Here is a 21,303-nt window from a genome sequence, read left to right as displayed (position 1 = left end):
AAGAAAAGATGCACATAAGTCCATTTAATCAGTAAAAATTAAATAGAAGCTAGAGAGAGAAGGATTATGGTAAACAATTACAAATACTGTAAATTCTTTTTCCAGTGAAATTAGAATTGTGGTTAAAAGTAGCCGTGATTAAACAGAACCAGGCCATACTACAGTCTAAATTACAGATGTATTTCAGAGCACATGCAAGGATTTATATTATCCTAACAGAAAATCTGTGTGCACAAGCTTTCACTTATTTGGGGTTTTGTTTTCCTTCTTTATTTTACTTGCTGATGTTTCTCGTCTATAACTTTACAGGAGAAAGTTGCAAATGGTACTTCAATGGCAAAAATAGTTAGTTTATAAAGGCATTCACTGTTAGTAGACTACTAACGAGCATTTCATCTCCCTGCAGACAATCCAGGTGGTAAACATCAGCAATGTTTAAATCTTTAATTTTTTTAGTGATGCTATTTATCAGGCTTACTTTTCAATTAATACACCATACTTGAAGTAGCTTTTGATATAAATTATATACATGAATCACACTGCATATCGCTATGGCATTTAGAAACTAATCAATTAACTTTATGTTTGCAACGTTCCTGCAAGCAGAACAGGACAGCATTCGAACTTCACAGTATTTTTTATTTCATTCACACTGTCTTCATTGTAAGCCTTTCACAAAGAAAAGAATTCAATTATTATAAGTTAAGGTGCACTCACTCATGTTCAATGCAGCCATTCCGCCTTGTGGTGCGGCAGGGTAGACATTTGGTACATTTGTTGTCATGAAATCTGCAATCTGCTGTAAAGCCAATAAACCTGTTGGGTTCTTCCCCTTCTTAAATTGTTCCTGGATCATGGATTCCAGTTCTTCACAAAAAGCCTAGCAACAGGACATTGCCCATTGTAAAGCATGTTCAAATGAATTTCAACATTTCAATCACAACTGCTTTCTAGTGCTTAGATGGAAACATCCTACACCTCTTCTGAAAAACAGTTCTGGGAAAAATTACTGGGTGCACTCTGCTACTTGAAAATGTTGCTCTCTGGAGCTCCACTATGAGTCATGTATTTTGTGAATGGAAATTCCAGCACTCTCTTCAAACACCAAAACTCATTGAACCTACTAATAGGGATTTCTGCAAGAAAGAGCAGGATGTACAATCAACTTGAACACAAAACATGAAAGGAAATGTAGCAGAACCAGAAAAGAGAAGGAAGATTGTCAGTGTGGCTCACAAGGAATTGAGAGCCAACATAGCTTCTGGGAAAACAGGAAGGAATAGTTAATACATTTTTTGAAATGTTTAACCAAAGAGGCTGTTTACTTTTTTCCCCGTTTCTTTTTTTTTATTTTAGTTTTAACTTTGGCAGGAATAAACCATGATTTTTTTACTAGTGCTGGTAGCTGTTTATTTTGACAAGAACACTGGAATTTGTACTGAAAGAGAAGTATTCCAGTTGTTAAGTGAATGTAAATAAAATGAGTTGATTTCACAGGGAAAAACAGTGAACAGACCACTACACCCCTATTCTTAATAAAGTTGTGTCATGAAATGTTTTGTATCTAAAGTCATCCATCAGTTATTAGAAAAAGAAGAAATGTTATGAGGGAAGTTGTTTTGTGTATTTTCTCCCCGAGGGAAACATCTTTAATATCAAATGTCAATCATTCATAGTTTATTACTGTGCGCCCTTTCAGAAAGGGATATATAAAAATACTTCGTATGTCAAAATCATGCATGAAAAACTGAGCGCAAGACAGGACAGACCTACCTTCTAGAAGCTACTCTTACAAACGTTATTTAATTTAACTGTTTAAATGAATATCAAATAAATGAAGTAAATGAAAAAAGTCTGACCAGGGCTAGATGGAAAACATGAAAAAACATTGATTACACAGAGAATTCTGGAAGCAAGGCTGAGGAGTTGCTTCATGAGTAGACAATAAAAATTCAACTGTATAATATGAAGAAAAAATAGGCTATGATTAAGATGCTTTAGAAGAAAGGCCAATCAGAAAAAAGATCAAATGGATATAAGGTACCAAAAAATTCTCAAATTCTATTAAAAACAGAGGTAATACATCTATCACTTTAAAGATGAAGCATTTTATTTTCTTACGGGGCTTTGAAGAATCATGGAGACTCTCTTCTTCTGTTCCATCATGTTAAAATCCTGGCGAAGGTCAGGTGCCATATTCCTTTCTCTCAAATATTCTGGATTATTTTCATCAACTCGATCAAAATACCTCTCCTTATGAGGGGCTGTTGTTGGAGGTGGTGAAGTCACCACCCCCACTCCAGAATCACCATTCATAGCACAGTTTTAAGGAGTCTGTGAAGAGAGAGGAATAAAATAATTAAGCAAAGAAATAGTTAAGAACTTCATAAGTATTTCTTGTTTCAGAGTAACAGTTCAAATCCATCCAAATTTAGCAAGGCTTCTCAAACAACAGAAACTACGTTTGTGCGACTGGATGGCAATATTTTAGAGGAGAGAAAAAGACTTCAAAATACAAGATTAGAAAAGTAGGCTAACATATATGAAAAGTCAAATATGCTACACATGTACATGCTCACAAAACTAATGCACAAGTTCCCATTTCAACTACCTCCAGGAGCTTATACAGCTTGATTTTCAGAAGCCTGGAAGTCCTCCAAACCTTCTCACAGACAATGACAGAGAAGTTCAAGACCCATGAGGTCTCAATTGTTTTTACGTGTTTTTTACTAAGAAAGTTAAAGCAGACATAATGAAAAGTATATTGTATAAATCAGAATTTAAATTATTAAGGAAAATGGGATATCACACATGTTCATTAATATGAAGAATTGACTGAAACAAAGCATGCTCAGACCGCAAACACGTGTCTGGAGACAAGCTCAGAAATTCTGACTCTGTGATGTAAGGCACACTTTTCACAAATCACTTATTTTAGGTTCATTCAACAACACACACATCACTACACTAGCATGTGGCTTCCGGAATCTGGAAAGCCCAAATACAACCCCCACCTACTGACCAGTATTCGTTTCAGTTTTGTATGTTGTAATCAGCAACTGCATGGGTCTACTAGAAAGGCTGAAAACTCAGCTGGTATTGCTCATACACACATCCTTCTTTCACTCACAAGAATCCCTTTGTGTAACATTATTCCAGTTTTGTGGGAATGATATTATAATCTTCATTCCAAAATCCTTTTCAGAAGATTTTTTTGCAGTCTTCCTCTGACAAGCAATCAGTTCAACAAAGGCACCTCTGCAACACCCTGAGACACAAACCCCTGATTCCTGATCACCTGACATATTAAATGAAAATTAGGCTTTTTCAGAGAAGTTTTATTTTCTTTGCCTGTTGTACATGATTAAAAAAAATTTCACTAACGCAAACCATAGTTCACTGAGCTGCTATAAGAATATTCAACTCTGAGTGGTTTGCTAGTTCAGCAAACTGTGATTATCTACATTATACAGAAAATATGCAAGGTTGAAATCCCTTGCCATCATGACATTTAGCGATTTTACTACAAAAATGAGCCAAGAAAAACTGATAGCTCTGTTCCTGGAAGAGGAAGAACAGATAAAGAGAATGAAGTAGCAGAATCCAGCTCCCTGTCCCAGTAAGGCAAAACAGAGTAATTTCAGTAATACCGATTCAGATTTGGGGTTCACACAGTAAGGAGAACCCTGACTTAAACACTTAGTTTCATTATGCATCTTCAGTTTTGCATTAAAATCTGATGGTATAATAATGTCAAGTCACTGCAATTCTCTTTACTATGTAGCAGGAAAGATTGTATGTAACTTCATTTAAGTAACAACTTATCTTCCACGTGTTATAACCTGTAAATTTTTATATAGGGCTCTATTATTTTACCATGGTTTGGATTTTCTTAGTGATGCATCTTAAACTGTATTTCCTTGTTGATTCTAATTTGATTAGGAATTCACTTGCATATTCATTAGCTAAAACCACCTTAGGTGTGGATTCAGACAGAACAGGCAAGTTTCCACAAATTATTTTGAAATGCAGATACGTTAAAATCATTGCAGTGAAGAAAATTACCTACTTCAAGACTTCAGAATTAGCAGATATCACCATCTTGAATTCTGATGTCAAAAAAACAAGTTTCAAAACTCGAATGGTTTCTTATTTCAGAAGGAACAAACCACTGAACTGAAACAGTTGAACACAATGAGCAAAAAAAAAATAGTTCCTTGACTCTGCAAGAGGACACTACTACTATCAAAATCTGTTAGTACTTAAGACACTTGAGTTTTAGATGCTCAGTGATTGCCACTCACCGAGTTGCTAAATAAACACACACAGACACCTCCGCACTGTTTCAAGTATTTGCCTTTAAAACAATAGGTTTAGGCTTTAAAAATCATGGTCAGATTTTTTTTTCTTTTTTTTTTTCTTGTTTTTTTTTTTCTTTTATAGTAAGCACATAGGCACATCCTTATTATTACAACTTCTTTTAATTACTATTTTTCCTCCACTCAGGAAGAAATACAAGGTATAGCAGAGAAGAAATGATGCTTTTATCTGCATAGAAAACCTTCTACAGTAGGCCTACAAAGTTTTAAATGAGTGAAGTTGTAGCAAAGGAGTCACCTTTCTTTTGGCAGGTTCAGATCCCTAAAACACATCTTCCCATCACAACCTCCAGTCGGCACCGTCTGCCATTTAATGCCACAAGATTTATTTTGAAGGCTCCCTGTCGCTCTCTCTGAGCCCTCTTCTGAGCTTTGTTAGCCACTCTGATGCCTCTACATACAGGTTTTTGTTGAAAATGACGGTTTGCAGATCCAACCATATGGCTTACTCTCTTACAATCACAGCTCACTTGGCCCAACGGAACTCTGAACTTCACCACCCTCTGCTTATCACAAAGAATCACAGAGTTTAGAAACAGCACAAGGGCAAGCCCACAAATAAAGACAAACCAAACCACTCAAGTACTCCAGAATTCATTCTGCATTCTGTTCAGTATTGCCCCAAATGCATATTTCCTTCAAAGCAAACCACGGGAAAAATATCAAGTTCATGCTTACCACCACCAACAGAGAACAGCAACCCATGCCTGCCTGCTGATGCATTCAACTACAGATTTAAGTGTATTTAAGGAATCCCTGGCTTCATAGGACCTCGAGGACCACCTGCAAGTATGTCTGGAGATGGATTAGACCCACTTATTACCTACTTGTAAATGCTGGACTGATCTGACTGATGCAGAAGACATACTCTTTACTTCCAAAGGAAACTGGATTGCAAAATTAGCTTTTTTCTTATGGACAAACATCCATAATCTCATTTACTGAGCTGGTACCTGTCAATCAGTCCTGATAATATGCTGCGTCTTGTGTCTATGTCTATGTGCAGCCTTATTTAAAGAAGAGGATACACACATCTGCAAATATAATTTTGCGTTTAATTATTTACATTACTTCCATTTAACTTTCAGAGCACCAAAAGCTATTTCCAAATGAATTATATACATAATTACTTCCCTTCACTGTCTCTGCTCACACTGGAAAGAAGTTGGTCCCTAACGCATGCACAGGGAACACGACAATGTGATCACTGTGTCTGGCCAAAGTTTTATTACTCCTTCACCCAAGTACAACATCGCATTAAAAAAGGTCCTGAGAAACTATTACTGCTTCACCACTATGTAGTGGGAATAACCTAGCAGGAAATGCAATGTAACATTAAGTGATCATTTATCGGGGACCAACTTAAATGCCCCTATGTAAACACACATCACGTGGGGAATAAACAAGGAGAGTTAGAGCCACCAGCACGCCTGCAGGGCTCTGATCTTATTGGCATCACAGACACCTGGCAGGATGGCTCCAATGGCTCAAGCACTGGAATGGAAGGATGGATACAGGCACTTTAGGAAGGACAGCGCAGAGAAAAATGAGGGGGTGTTGCCATCTACATCAACGCATGGAGCTCCACAGGGGATGGCTGAAGACCTGATTGAGAGCTTACGGATCAGGATTAAAGGGAAGGTAGGGACAGGTGACATTACAGTGGGGTCTGCTACAGGTCACCAAGCAGGAACAGCGAGGCGAGGAAGCCCTCTATACACAGACAGGAGCAGCCTCACATTCACAAGCCCTGGTCCTCATGGGGGACTTCAACCACCCCAATATCTGCAGACCAGAATGCTCCGGGAAGACCTTATAACAGCCTTCCATTACTTAAAGGATGCCTACAAGAAAGCTGGAGAGGTACATTTACAAGGGCACGTAGCGATATAACAAAGGGGTAATGGCTTTAAACTGAAAGAGGGTAAATTTGGATCACATATAAGGAAGAAATTCTTCACGATAAGGGTGGTGAGGCACTGAACATGTTGCCTAGAGAAGCAGTTCAAGGCCAGGTTGGATGGGGTTTGAGTCTAGTGGGAGATGTCCCTGCCCACAGCAGAGGAGCTGAAACTGGATGCCCCTTTCAACCCAAACCATTCCAGAAGTCTAACATTTGATATCTGAAGTTAAATATCAGTTTCATAGCTCAGTTTTGTAGACGCCCAAAATCAATGTCATCCCTCCCCCTCGAGGATTAGCAATTAACTGTTTTAATATAACTGCAATAGTAATCATTTATTTTAATGGCTGTCAGCTACTGATGATAAAAGGTATTGATTTTTTAATTAGAAACTGAGGTGTTTGACAACATTTTGCACAAGCCATTTAAATATATTTATGAGTTTCCTTGACAGACCCTTTGGGAGTAAGACATAATGAACTCTCCAGTAAAAGCTTCAGTAATAGGGATACTGATAAATAAATAAATAAATGGAATCTGAACAGTTAAGCTGAGGAATGGCCACTGGTTCTATAAAATGGAAAGTCACACCAAAAATCACAACAGGCTGTCTAAACAGTGTTAAAAAAAAAAAAAAAAAAAAGGAGGGGAAAAAAATGAACGTTCACCCCCACAGCTGTTCTGTACAGACAGTTCTTTTGTAATGTGGTGTACGACAGCCCCCAAGATAAGCTGTAATGTCAAAGGACTTTTTGCTATGATAAGTGTTTTCATGCCTGTTCTAACACAACTGTGCCAGACAAAGCCACACCCTTAACTGAAAAAGCCACAGCCAGAAAACTAAGTGCTTAAAAGCCCTTCTCTCACAAGCAGCTATTTTCAAACATAGAGAGAACAGCATATATCACTGGGAGGAATCATAAGATGCAAATCACAAGTGATAGTAACTGAAGCAATTAGATCCATCCTTCTCCTATGTAAGCACATATAAACACTAGACCTTTCAATGAGCTACCACATCAAATAAGAGCCACCAAGCCAACAGAATATTGTATTTATCACAGGGCACGGGTATGTGTTTGCAAGTACTATAAACAGGTTGTTCGTTAAATACATTTTTTGGTCAGAAAACCAGTTTCACAGAATTAATACTGCATTTACAGACACTGAGCACTGTTTACAAAATAATGTTCCCAAATTAGTATTAATATTTCAGGTTATTTTTATCTTTCAAAATCTCCTTCCTCCCCACCCTCTAACCCAAGAGTGCTTCCTCACAGGATTCACCTAAGAGGAACAGGTGTTACAGAGTTTATTTTAAACAAAAGAAGAAAGTTCGAAACCAGAAATGCCATAAAATTACTCATATTAACATTCAAAAAGAAGAAAAATTTCGAATTTTGAACAGCTCGTATTCCTCAGTACTCAATCTCAATAACTAAATGATGCACATATAGTTTTAAACAAATTTAAACAGGTAAGACAGTGAATAATACTAAATAAGAGTCTACTGTAACTTAAGGGCACAGAAAAACCTAAACCCTAAAATCTAAAAAATTATATAAAATAATTTAAAACCACGAACATTGTATTTGGCCTGGGAGCTCACTTAATAAATACATCTAAAACATCAATATTAAACTAATTTCAACAGCTGAAACTTGAGACAAATCTAAGTTATTATGCTTCTGGTAGTTTATAGGTTCAGGGTTTCTCACCCAAATCATCATTAATATTGTGGGAACCTTGGGGAGATTTAAAATGTCTCACACACACTAGCAGGGACCAGCTAACCACATTTCTTAGAAGAAATGAATTTTTTAATTACTTGTAATGGGTTATTTTTTGCTCCTCCCCACCAAGAGAAAATTGTTTCTACTAAGGCTGTAGTCGACAGGATCTGACCTCATCTAAAGCCTTGCTGCCCCTGAAGGGCTGAGCATACCTCATTACACCAATGCAGCTTTAGCTCTGTTGAAGCCAAATCAGAATAAAAATACACGTTGAGAGGCAGGAAGGAGGTTGTGAGAAGACAACAAGGAAACCTGAAAGAATTCTAAAAAACTTCAAAACCACTGCTAACTGTAAGAGAGCACAGGCAAAACACTTGCCTACAGTTCTCTTTTTTTTTCAAGTTCAGGAGAGTTATCTGATCCAAACTTTACAAAATCAAGACATTTCAGAGAAGAAAAAAAATTAAAACAAAAAAACTTGCTCTCTTCCTTAAAATGTCTCTGTATAAAACAACATGTGAACAAAACATCTGTAAGGAACCACGTGTTAAATTTATAAAATAATTTATAATAATTTATAAATAATTTATAAAATAAGCGAGCACAGGCTTCTCAGCTGTTGATACAATCCCAGTCACTAGAAACTAAGATTGAGGGTACCCATTTCCAGAATGCAGAGCTTCCAAGACCTACTTTGACAACAACATCGTAATTCATTTTGTATTCATTTTTCTCTGACAGTTCTTTCAACAAGTTATCTCCTCTCACACCAGAGCTGTGGCACCAAGTCTAACAGAGGTGAAAACAGATTTGACAAGGAGTTACTGGGAAAGGGACAAGGGGGTAGCAAAACAAATAAAAAGAAAATAAGTTGTTTTCTTTACAGTTGTGCAATGGCAGTCTGAGGAGCAAAAGTTACCCAAAAGGCACATGTAAGTGACAAGTCAGGCAGTATGCGGGCAGGGGGAGGCAAGAGCTCTCTATTTTGGATGCAAACAGAAAAGGACAGGGAAAGAACAGAGAAAAGAGTAATTTTATGGCCCAGGAAAGAGAATCAGGGAGACTGTGGAAAGCTATGGAGCTGAAATTAGCGCACGGGGAAGTCACGAAGTGACAGGTGACAAGAGGAAGTGAAAGGGTCACGCAGCACTGGGGTGGTGCAGCACTGCAGGAAAGCGAGAGCAGTAACTGAGCCACTGTCAACAGACCGAGCTCCTGTGAAAACTTGAGTTGGTGGAAGCAGAACATCCATCGACAGAAAATAAGGTTTCATTATCACTTGGTAACTTCAAAAAAATGGAAAAAACAAACCTGTTTACAAATTTGCACTGTTATCACTTCACTCAATATTCTGGTACTTTCCATATTTTTTCAACTTTTCCTTTACTTTAGAATAACATTTGCCAAACTTGCTCCTTAAAAAATTAATATAAACTTTGTAACAGGGAAATTATTTATGATTTGCATTACAATTTCCATCATTCATAGTGAGAACATTTTGGCACCAATGACACTGGATTTGTTCTTGCCATGTCAAGTGCTTCCTACTGAACTTTTAAAAGGAAAAGTTGGCACTATCTTTGGAAATATAAGAACAAAGAAAGCAAATGATGTCTGAACTACTTACTAGACAACATACTTAACATCATGAACAATTATATTCTTTTTTAGCAAATTTTCCTAGCTCATGCGTCTTCAGAATTTCCTCCATTCTTTGTTTTCAAACAGGAAGAGACCATTCCATGAACAAGAACAGTTATTTATCTTGTACTGAATGCAGGCATCATCACCTCCCTTATTAACAGAGATGCTGCGAGTTAAATACGGGACTCTAAAAATTCAGTAAAATCCAACAATACGTTTATTTGGATCTAAGTGTTGTATTTATATCTATAATATCATGCCTTCATATCTATGACAGTAGTTCAAGAAACAAACTGTTTAAGAGCAAGGAAAAGCAAACAAAACAGATCAAGTACCAAAAACTTATTTGAAATACACCTACTCTGTAAGCAGTTATTTCCTATTTTCACCTTTTCCAAAAGACTGAAATTGGAGGCCTAGCACAGTGGGTGGTGAATGATCGGAAGGTTATATCTAGAAGTGGCAAAAATTTATATGGGTAGACATGAGACCTCACACCATACAAGAGAGTCTTAAGACTGTATAAATGTTCACTATTACTTGCGTATTGGAGCTTATCAACATTTCTTATCTTGTTATGTCCAATATTTACTTTTGAAAATATATCTTGAAATGGTGAAGAACAAAGAATAAAGCCAGAAATCTGCTCCAAATTAGACCTAAATTTCCAAATATTTATGAAGGGCAACAATCTATGTACCAGAACTGTCAAAACAGCAGCTGCTACAAACCTTTTACCATATAAAATAACAAACTGCTTTCCAATCAAGAAAAAAAAGTTATAATTTACTGCATTTAAAAAGGTTTCATTAAGACATATGCTTTTAATATTGCATCCTTCCTTAACTGGCAACCTCTTGCCATACAAAAATAATGAAAGATCTTGTATTTAGAGACAGAGGAATAATCTATGGTAAACTGGGAGTGGGGGGAACAAAACCAAACCAAACCAAAAAAACCTTGCAATTAGAACAATTTTTTCCCCAGACCAGGTAGAGCATCTCTTATTATTTTTTAATGATCTTCTGTACCCTGAAGTATAGATCTCTTATCTGGATCATTCAGGCAGACCTCACCCAAGAAATTTCAGTGACAAAAACCACACAAGTTCCCAAATACCTCAGCTTGTTTCACCAGCTTCCTCTGTGCATTCTAACAGTTCAGCCCACTGAAACTGAATTGCTTAGGTTAATGTTCTTTAAAGTTAACAGCCTGTAGAATAAAAAGGCTAGCACTAGAAAGAAGGTGCCTCTGCACCTTACTGACAAAACTATGATATTTGTTCAACAGAAAACATGGGTGGCAAGTATTTTTTCCAGGCTGCTACATTAAATTTTGTCACTGATGTCACACAGACTCAGCTACACACGCCACTCAGTACTTCACAAGAATAAGTCAAGTCACTAATATTAATTTTCATCATCTATTGTGCAGAAAGGCCAAGACAATGTAAAATTCAAATAGTTTTTCACTATTAATATTCATGGATGGCGGCAGCAGTACCATAAAACAAACAAACATTGATTTTTGCCATCAGGGTCATGAGTCCATACAAATAAAGAGGTTTAACCCAAATGCTGTTTATTTTTAGGTTTCTGTGAACCCACATGCACTTCCCAAGCCTCGCACCAATAAGCCAGTGCCCTCAGATTTTTGAACACAGGTCAAATCAGAGCACCGGCTTTCCAAGGGCAACACCCAGCTTTATCCAACAAGCATTTAGAAAGCTTGAGACAAACTGATCAGCATATGTGACCCAAAAATGAACACAAGCCTTAAACTGAAGTTGGAAAAGCTGCCAGATTTTTAATTCCAACACTGTATTTGTGTAAAACACAAATGCACGTATCAGTTTCTCAAAGGAAGTGCCAAAACTGACTGAAGCAAAACTAGATGTTTAATTTGCCAATATTATAAATCGGGTAAGAAAACTGCCATAATTTTCAGACAGATGCATTTGGAATCAGATTTTCCTGAGAAACAACACACTTAAGGTCACAGAAGTCCCCACATTCCTTAGCAGTCCCCTGGAAGAAAAGCCACCTGCTTACTTGCTGAGTGGAGTCTACTGCTGCTTCACAGAAAAGCAAGTTAAAGGAGATGCACAGTCGTTGCACCACTGGCTTTAGACAGACACGAGAAGTAGGTCAGGACCTATGATCAAGGATCAAGGACAAGGTTTTACCACTGCCATTCCCATTTTACCTCTTGGAAATACTTCCGACTCACGAGGCCAGGAGGAAGGGCACACAGAACAGGCTCTTCCCCACAGCAGTGGGGACGCTGTAACGTTGCATGAGAACTACGGAGTTCAAAAGCAGCTCTACCGGAAAGCAGAAGGGCTCAGAGATCATGCGAATGCCCGGCACAGTACGACTTGCAAGTTGTCTAAAAGATTTGAAAGTCTCACACATGTTCTAGGTGTAAAGACAAGAAGATAGATAAGCGTTCTTCTTTCCTTCCGGATTTTCATTTGACCTCAAGGTTCAGCAAAATATGGAAAATGAACAAGACCCTTCCACTAGGCAACATGACAACAGTGACATTGTTTCACTTTGCCTCTAAGGTTTTAGAAGTAATATTTTCTGATGGTACTACCTACCCAGTGCTATCTTTCTTTTTTTATAAGTAATGGAGAGTGGACATGAAAATCTACCCTTATTAAAATGTTTGTTATGGTTTTCAAAAAACGTTATGCCAGGTCAGTGTCCAGGGAGAAAATAAACAAAGAAGCAGAAGACCCCACCCACATACCCAGTGCTATGACAGATATAAAATACTAAGAAAACTTCTGTTTAAAATCTAAATTATCTTAACGTTCACCAGTTTAGAAGCCACTCAGAACCTATGCTTTCAAAAAGGACTATGAAAAACAAAAGCTCTTCTAAGAAACATAAGTAGTTAAAATTCATTTTTGAACAGGAACACAGATGCTTCCCTGATGCTTTAAAAATGCAAGGAATTTCAGTTACTTTAAGTATTCACCTCTAGCATACTAGTATTATGATGCATAAAGAATCAACTGAAATGCAGCAGCACACACAGGCGAAGCGGCCCCATTTTGGCTAGGATCCAGTTATTTCCATATAGACTGAACAGTGAGGGATGAGATGTCTGAAACATGTTGGCAAAGAACAGAACAATGCAATTTAACCCTCTGAACTGTTCTGAAAAAAATAACTTCTCCCAGAATAGCTGGTTGACATTTTGCATCTTCACTTACTTTAGGGGGAAGAGAAAAGCAGTTGGACTTCTTGCCTCAGCTAAACAGACAGCATAAGTACTACCCTGGATGTGTTACAGTTAGGATTTCACTTCATGAATGCAGGACAGCTATTTTATGGGTTTGGTTGTTGTTTCTGTTTTTCCAAAGTTAATTCAAGTTAAACTCTGAAAAGTTCTCTCATCCTAGAATGCAGAATCTGTTGAATTATTCGATTTAGGTAGTACCCTGTGGCACAGAAGACTTCCTAGGATAAAACCTTATACGGATCAGATACAACAAAGATCAGATCATTTTAATTTTTTAAAAAATGCATTGACAATGTTAGAGCAAATTAAAACGCACTGTATTACAGGGGTTTGGGTCAGCCACAGAATTTATGACAGACTGTAAAGAACAATTCTGCACTTTGCAGTCCGAGTATATGAACGACACAGATCAGCAGCAGTGGAGGTGGCACATCGATAGTCCCTTCTAATTGCCTGTGGGCATGTATGAACAAAGACACAGGCACTGCTGCTCAATCTCGCCTCTAGTACTGAGAAAGCCATATCTAAGGAAAAAATTTTCATCTGCCATTACTATTCATTTAGAAGCTGAAATGGGAATGTCTAAAAGGGGATTAGGAAAACATTCTGTAGGGTTAACCACAAGACACCTAAATGTCAAAACTAGACCTACTGGAGTTAAATATAAAAAAAATAAATTTCTCTGTTTCATCATCAAGACAGTCTAGTAAGAAACTGAAATTCTAAAAATCAAACACATCAATTATCAGGTTTACAGTTCATTCCAACTGTGTTAACAGAGCTTAGGAATTTATAGAAGATTTCTGCAAAAAGGGCTGCAAAATCTAAACTCTCTAGTTCAACTTCTTCATTCACCAGAAAGTATTAAACCTTAATAACAGCTTTTACCTAAGCTCTTACACATCCTGATTTGGAAACAAGACATTCTGACTTAAGCAAGTGTAAACTACAGTGTGCACAAGCATGTCAGTTTTGCCAGGCTGAAATAAAGTGTTAGTGTATTCCTTGCATATTACAATAAGGAACAGTGTTACTGAGGTGAGATTGTACTAAATTATGTCTATTTTTCTTATGCTAAGACATTCCATTCATTAACTCTTCTTGTGTTGCTCTGAGCTCGTGCTCTGAGGTGCATGGCCTTGAAGAAAACCTAACTTCCCACCCATCAACAGTGATAATTAGTTTTCAGAGTATCTGACATAGTTCCCTCCCCACCTTTTTTAAGAGCTTATACTTAATTATGCAAATTTTATCTTACTTGGAAGTACACCAAAGCCGTCTTTTTTGATACAATATCCAAGTTGATGGATTTGTTGGACAATGACATCATAAATCTTAAGTATGCTCTGGCAGCATTTGTTGCTACTCAAAAATATGTAATAAACCCCAATAACAGAAGTCAAGAATTATGTGAAATTCTTTATACTTTTCTGGAATCGTTAAGAATGTTATAAGTGACTCGTGTAGCTACTCCAAAAGTTTATGAAATCACAAAAAGCAGGATGAAGAGACTAAGTAACAGTGTGCCACCACTTGGCAGAGGCCACAAGGAGAACCTGATTCTTGATGAATTCATGACTAACATACTTACAGCTTTGGAGATCCCACAGCAAATGCCCAAAAGGAAAACATCCTGCATTATTGTAAGGACTGGTTGGTTGAGATTTGCGAGATGAAACTAACCTGAATATTCATGACTAGATGCATGAATCCAGACATTATTTTCTGGCAAAGAATCCAAGTAACTCAGAAATCACTGCGGTGATTAGAGAGAGTACAGGCACTATGCTGGAACCACGAAGTTTGATAGGTAAGCAGCACCAATGTTGTTGATGGGTTTGGTACCAGTTTGAGCTAGAAGAGAGTGAATCAAAGTACACAAGGCAGAGGCTAATACGAGACTAGAGATTTGAAGTAGGCTTGAATTTGGCCGATGAAGGCACTAGAGATGCTGAATTTTTAATTAATTTCTAATTCATGTTCAGCTGAACCTTTTCTAGGCGGCACTCTCCAGTTCTTTTATAGCACTTCCCAGTTTTGATCGGGGAAGGATGGAAGGACAGAAACCCAGATGAATTGTAATAACAACTAATTCTCTTGACACAGTATAATTGGACAGAATTTTAAATACTTGTATGCAGAAGGAAATAAATACCTTTCAAGTATGCAAGCCTAAGTATTAATTTTGACATAAACCTTCCATGTGAGATTTTTATACTGCACTCATACTTGAAAACAGCTTTGAAATGTGAGTCTCGCATATATATTGTCAAACTATTTCCAAATTAGACAGCTAACAACAAGGCTTCTTCAAATTCAAAAGGACTCCTGTAGATAGTGGCTAATCAGGCATTTTCAAGTCCTTCAGGTAGATGAAAAATTTTAGGGACACAAAATGGTGTAGACCATCCTTCAATTCACCCTACACTGAAAATTTCTGAACAGCCTCTAAAATACATGCCCTATAGAAAGGATATTAACACTGTTTTCAGAAAAGGCTTAGCAGTGAAAGTAAGAAAAAGTTTATTCCTTTACACAGTTCCCAAACCCAAGAGCATTCCCTTTTCTGTCTCTCGGAATGCTCCTGACAACTCTAATCTATGGATTAAAGGCATATAAAATATGGATGAAAATCTTATTGGAACTGATTTTCCTATATTAGGATGGGTTTTGTTACCTATTAGGAAATAGTATATCAAGAAACCTCCATGAACTTTATTTTAGGTGCAACTGATTTATGGTTTTCTTTTTCCCAACAGAATTACGCAGTCCTGTTTCCTACTTACAGGTAAACCTCAAGAGTCAAGCACGCCCCACAACGCAAAGATAAAACACCAGGAGAAAACCATCTTCCTAATGATGCTGTCTCCCTTGTCAGGCAAGCACTGTACAACTGAATATGGCCATATAAATTAACATTATGCAAACTCAGGACTTGCCTATCAGCTGAGATTCTCACTGTTTACGCTTGACAGTGGTAAAAAGACGCTATTTACTTTGCCCTGTGGGGTTTCAGAATTACACGTGGGGAGAAATGCAGTAGTGGTCCAGTCTCTCCAGTCACTACTGCAAACCACGCGAACACATTTGTTTAATGGTCATTTTAGCAAAGTTACTTTCAGAATCACAAACACAACTGTCTAAGAAGCCCAGACTTCAACATCCCATGAACTGTGGCCATTCTCACACTTAACACTAGACCTATTTCTTAATTTCTTAACCAGGAGCACCCTTGTCTCCAGAGGCTTACATTATTCAACCGAAGATTCAACAGAAATAAAAGATAACACACAAAACACAGAAGGACATGCACAAACCATGGCATAAAGATTGTGTTGGAATTGCAGGAGGACAAGGACTAACCCAAGCCTGATACTTACTCAGTTACTAGAGTGGCTGCAGAGCCTGGCACACCACATCTAGTTCACGGACAGAACAAAGTAGGGCCACTCGTAAAGGCTGCCTTTGCCGCCAGCCAAGCTGGCTGCATTTACACTCTAGGTCTGGTTCCAGTCACCCCGTCCCAAACCCCAGGAGAGACAGGAACTCTCCCTCCAGTTCTTCCACACATTCAGTCCTAAGCACACAATTCCTCTCCCTAAGGTTAGGCCTCAAAACATTCAGTAAAGCCAGAGGTGTACACCGACCCTGAACAGCCTAAGTGTCTGAAGGTCCAAACAGTTTTTGCAGGGCTCTAGAATTTTACAAAACAAAAGCTAAAGCCATTAGTAAAACCAAAAGAAAAACTGAAAGCATGCTTCTAAGCATCCAGCACTTGCAGAATTCAAGTCCCAAAGTAAAATATGAAAGGTTCCTGTTCTACAAATACCCATGGTTCCAGATTAAACTGAACACTTATGGTTATCCATAAAGACTAACATCTTTAGGGAAGGATTATTGTAGTTGACAAATATTTGAAGATTAATATGAAAAACCCCAATGATTTTACATGCCTGTCTTACTATTGGTTATCTAAAACTAACTATCCACTGACTATTATATTGTCTTTATCATTGATTTTTACTTAGATTGCTATCCAAGCGACTCCTCTTCTATCCATGGAGAAAATATCCTCCATCTTTCAACATTACCACTACCAATAGCTAGAAAACTTGTAAAAACAGAGTACACCTGCTTATGCTTACCTAGTAGAGACCAGAAGCCTTTCCCCATTATGTTCTAAAAACCCACACCTAGCCAGCATCACACCAATCACAGCTCATAAAGCCAGAAATTAAAATAATGAATACCAAGGACACAATGTTGTGTCAAATCAGTTGGGAGTCAGATAGAATCCGGAATAATCCACTGTCCACAACACTGTCAAAGCACTTTTATTTCTGAGTCACATGGTAAAATGAACTCTTCCTGGAAACCCTACTGCCACTATTCTGTTGCTGAAATACGTATGTACAGTTCTTTCAAGTTCATTGAAGGGCTACTGGCATAAGAAATTGCAAAATGCAGTGAAATGTACGCAGTATTCCAAGTCAGAATTCTAAACCCAGCTTTTACAGCGATTTCCCAAACAGCATGCAGTCAGATGAATGCCAGCAGTTTCTGCCCGTGTGAAGCCCAACTGATCTCAACAAAGTTGGTAAGCAGCTCTCCCAGGAGACTGGATAAACAACTGTGAGAAATGAAAACTATAACCACTTGCATTGAACTACGTTGTGGTATTTGTTTTTATGATGTATTACTTGATATGCAGCAACAACTACTCTTTAGGTCTTAGTTTCCATATTTTATATCACCCTTTCTCAGGAGCACGGTATTATTTTCAAACTCTTCTTTGACAGTTCTTCCTCAGGGTCCCTGTTGCTCTGCTGAGCCTACACAACTGTTTGTGTGGTTGTGCAATGAGCCAAGTAACAGATTAGTATACGTAATTTGTAAACAAGCCCCTCCTATACGAACCTGCAATCAGATCGGTTCAACAGACGCTCCAGCCCTTAACAGATTTCAATAGAATCTAACATGCCTGCATAATTAAAAGTATTAGGCCACAAACAATTCCTGCTTTGTTGGAGTGGTTCAATAACAAAGCATCCAGTGAAGCTTATGAAATCCAACAGAAAACCTATAAAAATGTATTCTGACAGGCCACATGATAAATTATATTTGCTATCCCATTTTTAACATTAAAATGTTACCATTCTATGCATATCCAGACACTATTCTATCGTGTCTATCCTAGAAATCCCCACACAAGATGTATGTGGTTTGTACAGGACATTCAACTTCAGCTGCCCTGGAGACAGAGTTGGTAGCTTAGATTTTTGGTTGTGTTGTTTTTAAAAAAAAAAAACAAAAAACAAAAAACAAAACACCACAAAATCTGATCATTCTAATGGTCAAACATTAAGCAGGATGCTTATTTAGTAAACTGCGCTGATTTCATAAGGAAGACACTCTGTAGTATGTAGTGTTTCCTTTAGCTGTAAGAGTAAAAACCATTTGGAGTTTTGCAGGTAAACACCACAACTTAGTCTAAAAGGGAAAACTTAATCAAACTCAAACCAGCAGTTTAATTCTTCAAATATCTTGATTAACCATGGCCAATGTACTAAGATCAGTGTAATACACACTCATTTGCAGTAACTCATTGATTTATGCTTTATATCATGAAAAAACTTATTATTGTTTTTCTATTCTACTTCATTTTCTCATCTGTCTTCTCTAAACTAAACCAACTTCAGCTTTCCCTCCTGCCTCACACTTACACACTATTTTCCTTCCTACTAGTAGCAGACCTTGCTATAGAATTTCAGAGATCTATCAGGTAACAATGAACAATAAACAGTTTAAAAAACATTCCTCACCCCTTTAATCTCGTGAACCTCTGTGACCATCACTAACAATCTGATGGTTTTATGAAGATGTTCAGTTGACACACACAACAGCTATAGAACTCAGTAGCTTAAATAATTCTTATTTATGAGTCTCCCATCAACCTTATCCCAGATCTTTCTCTATGATACTGTCAAGCTCCTCATCTACTCGTCTCAAGCAACCTATATACGTCTGTTACCTCAAATTCAATCTGTTTCAGTTTTCTAGATCACTAATATTATAGGAAGAAATTAATGGTAACAAAATCTGTACAGCCCATTCTCTCTCAGGTCATCGCACCATAGCTCCTTGTTGCAAGTTTGCTCTGTGCCACTGTCTCCACGAACCAGTCCTTATGATTCTTCACAGGGAAACTAATCTAATCCAACATGTCTTGGAAAGAATATATGCTAACTTCCCTGGGTGGTGCAGGGGTAGAATTTTTCTGATTTATCCTCTAAAGATCAACTGCATGTAAACATGCATCTTCTCTTTATAAGACAGTTTAGGTTTTACACTAGCAGTGGTGCAGTGCTTACAAGGCACTGTGCCAACATGAAAAATATACCTCTAAGAATATTTAAAAATACGTGTCAACACTTAATATGACAAAATATTTTTCAAAAGTTATGGCTCTCTTATGAAATAAAAATAATCAAAATCCCAGCTCTAAACACACTGCTGAAAATTATTTATATATATTCCAACTTATTTATTCCAAAATTATTCCAACTTTAACTGCATCACTTCCAGAACTAACTACAGCACAGACTATTTCTGCAGGGGATGCTGTCCTAGACCATGCAATAAAAGGTTAATTCAATTTAAGACAACTGAGCAATACTCAGCTCCAATTTTGACAGATGAATGAATTAAAAATAAATCTAAAAATGCATATAAAGCCAGAGCTTTCCCTTCTCTCCAACGTTTATTAGTACGCTCTCAGTTAACAAACTGCCTGGTTCAGCAGAAGGGGGAAACTGATTACCTCCTAGGGTCATATTAATAAAGAAAATAAGAAAAAAACCCCAGAAATAATCAGTGAAATCCAAGCAATTTTATTACTTCTATCACTCCAAGGCAATAACATTATTTACATTAATCTGACACTTCTTCAGTTACCACGACAAATCCTACATGGTCTAGTTGAAAAACATAATTCAAGAACAAAAAGTCAAGGCAATAAACTTATACAATTTTCTTAATGCCCATACATTCTTCCAAAATGCCGCATTCCTAAATACATTCCTGTTGCAAGAGCTTTAAGATGACACTTCCTAACTCATCCACTCTTTGGAGCCAACTGCCAAACAGTCTGAGAATTAAACTGGATTTTTTTCATTTTATTACATGAGACTCTCTCTAGTTCAAATGTATGTAACAGTAAGTGACACAAGACGGAATGGCTAAATAATAAAGCTGATTAAATACAATTTAGTCAGTATTCGTATAACAGTGAACACTTCCACAAGCTCTAAAGTATTAACTATTCTTTATCAGCTTTCAAAATTATAACCGTCAAGCACTATTCCCAAAAAACTCCACTATGGGATGTAACCTAGCTGACATTAATGCTTAAACATGTGCAAAGTTCCATAAGTCATAGATGTCACGCCTATGTATTTACCAATCATGTTAATCTTTACGTGTGAATACAGCAATTTAAGGGAACAAGATCTATTTCTCAGTCTTCTACATTAGTTCTGAAAACCTTAATATGCTGTTAAACTTGTGCATAAAGAAAATGCATCCTCTTTAAAGCATGTATATAAGGCTAGACACTGCTTCGGCAATAATTTATACCTAAAATCAACAGGAAATTCGACTAACAGCTGAAGGGAAGTCAATAACGCATATTAAGCGCAGTCAGGAAGGAACCTTTCAAACACTATTAAACTTCTATCCTGTCAGACTCAAACTACTTTCCATGCTTGAACTTCCTTCCAAAGACGAAGCTTTCTAGATGAACATTTAGAAAGAATAAGTAAGGCAGAGTTAGAGAACAGAAAAATATAAAGCACATACTGTTTCTGCCTCTGTTTGTTTGTATAAAAGCCATATCCTGTAACACACACTACTGATAAGAGGACACAATTGCACAAATGAGTGTTTACAAGTTCCCTCCTGGGTCTGAAATACCTCAGCAGGAATTAAAGTGTGACTTAACATGTCATAACAACAGAATAAATAAGAAAAATATTGTAACTTCAGGCAAAATTAATTCCTCAAATTGTCAATTAGTGTCTTTGTGTCAGGGAGAAAGCAGTAGAAACATTTTCTTTATAAAGTGGCCTTTAAAACCCCCAATCTTCTATTGGGCAGAGATATGGGAGTGTCTCTCATCAGTGCAAATACAACCACAATGCTTCTTCAAAAAATTACATTCCAAGCTTATTAGACGGACAGAGTCTTAGGGCAATGTAGAGGAAGAACAGGGCAAAACACAGCAACATGTTATACAGGGTTTTCACCACAGCCATTCAGCTTGCACCATACATTTTTAAACAGCTCCGAGGAGAATTCTCAGAGAAATTGGAAGACAACAACATAGCTGTGGACA

At 37.3% G+C, this 21,303-nt stretch overlaps 1 protein-coding gene across 17 annotated transcripts in view; it reads right to left on the bottom strand.

Moving 5' to 3' along the window:
* The window catches only part of ADD1 (adducin 1), a 62,174-nt gene that overhangs the window by 29,946 nt on the left and 10,925 nt on the right, over positions 1-21,303 (bottom strand). For all 17 annotated transcript variants that reach the window (XM_054065658.1, XM_054065660.1, XM_054065663.1 and 14 more), the window contains 2 exons: positions 2,122-2,334; positions 718-880 (listed from right to left, as the gene is read on the bottom strand). In XM_054065658.1, coding sequence (XP_053921633.1) covers positions 718-880; positions 2,122-2,316 — 358 coding nt within the window. In that variant the 5' untranslated portion in view covers positions 2,317-2,334. The remainder of the gene's footprint in view (positions 1-717; positions 881-2,121; positions 2,335-21,303) is intronic.

This window comes from Cuculus canorus, chromosome 4, assembly GCF_017976375.1.
Source record: "Cuculus canorus isolate bCucCan1 chromosome 4, bCucCan1.pri, whole genome shotgun sequence".
Classification (NCBI taxonomy): domain Eukaryota; kingdom Metazoa; phylum Chordata; class Aves; order Cuculiformes; family Cuculidae; genus Cuculus; species Cuculus canorus.
Note: the sequence above shows the minus strand (reverse complement) of the source record. Positions and strands in the feature narration are given on the sequence as shown.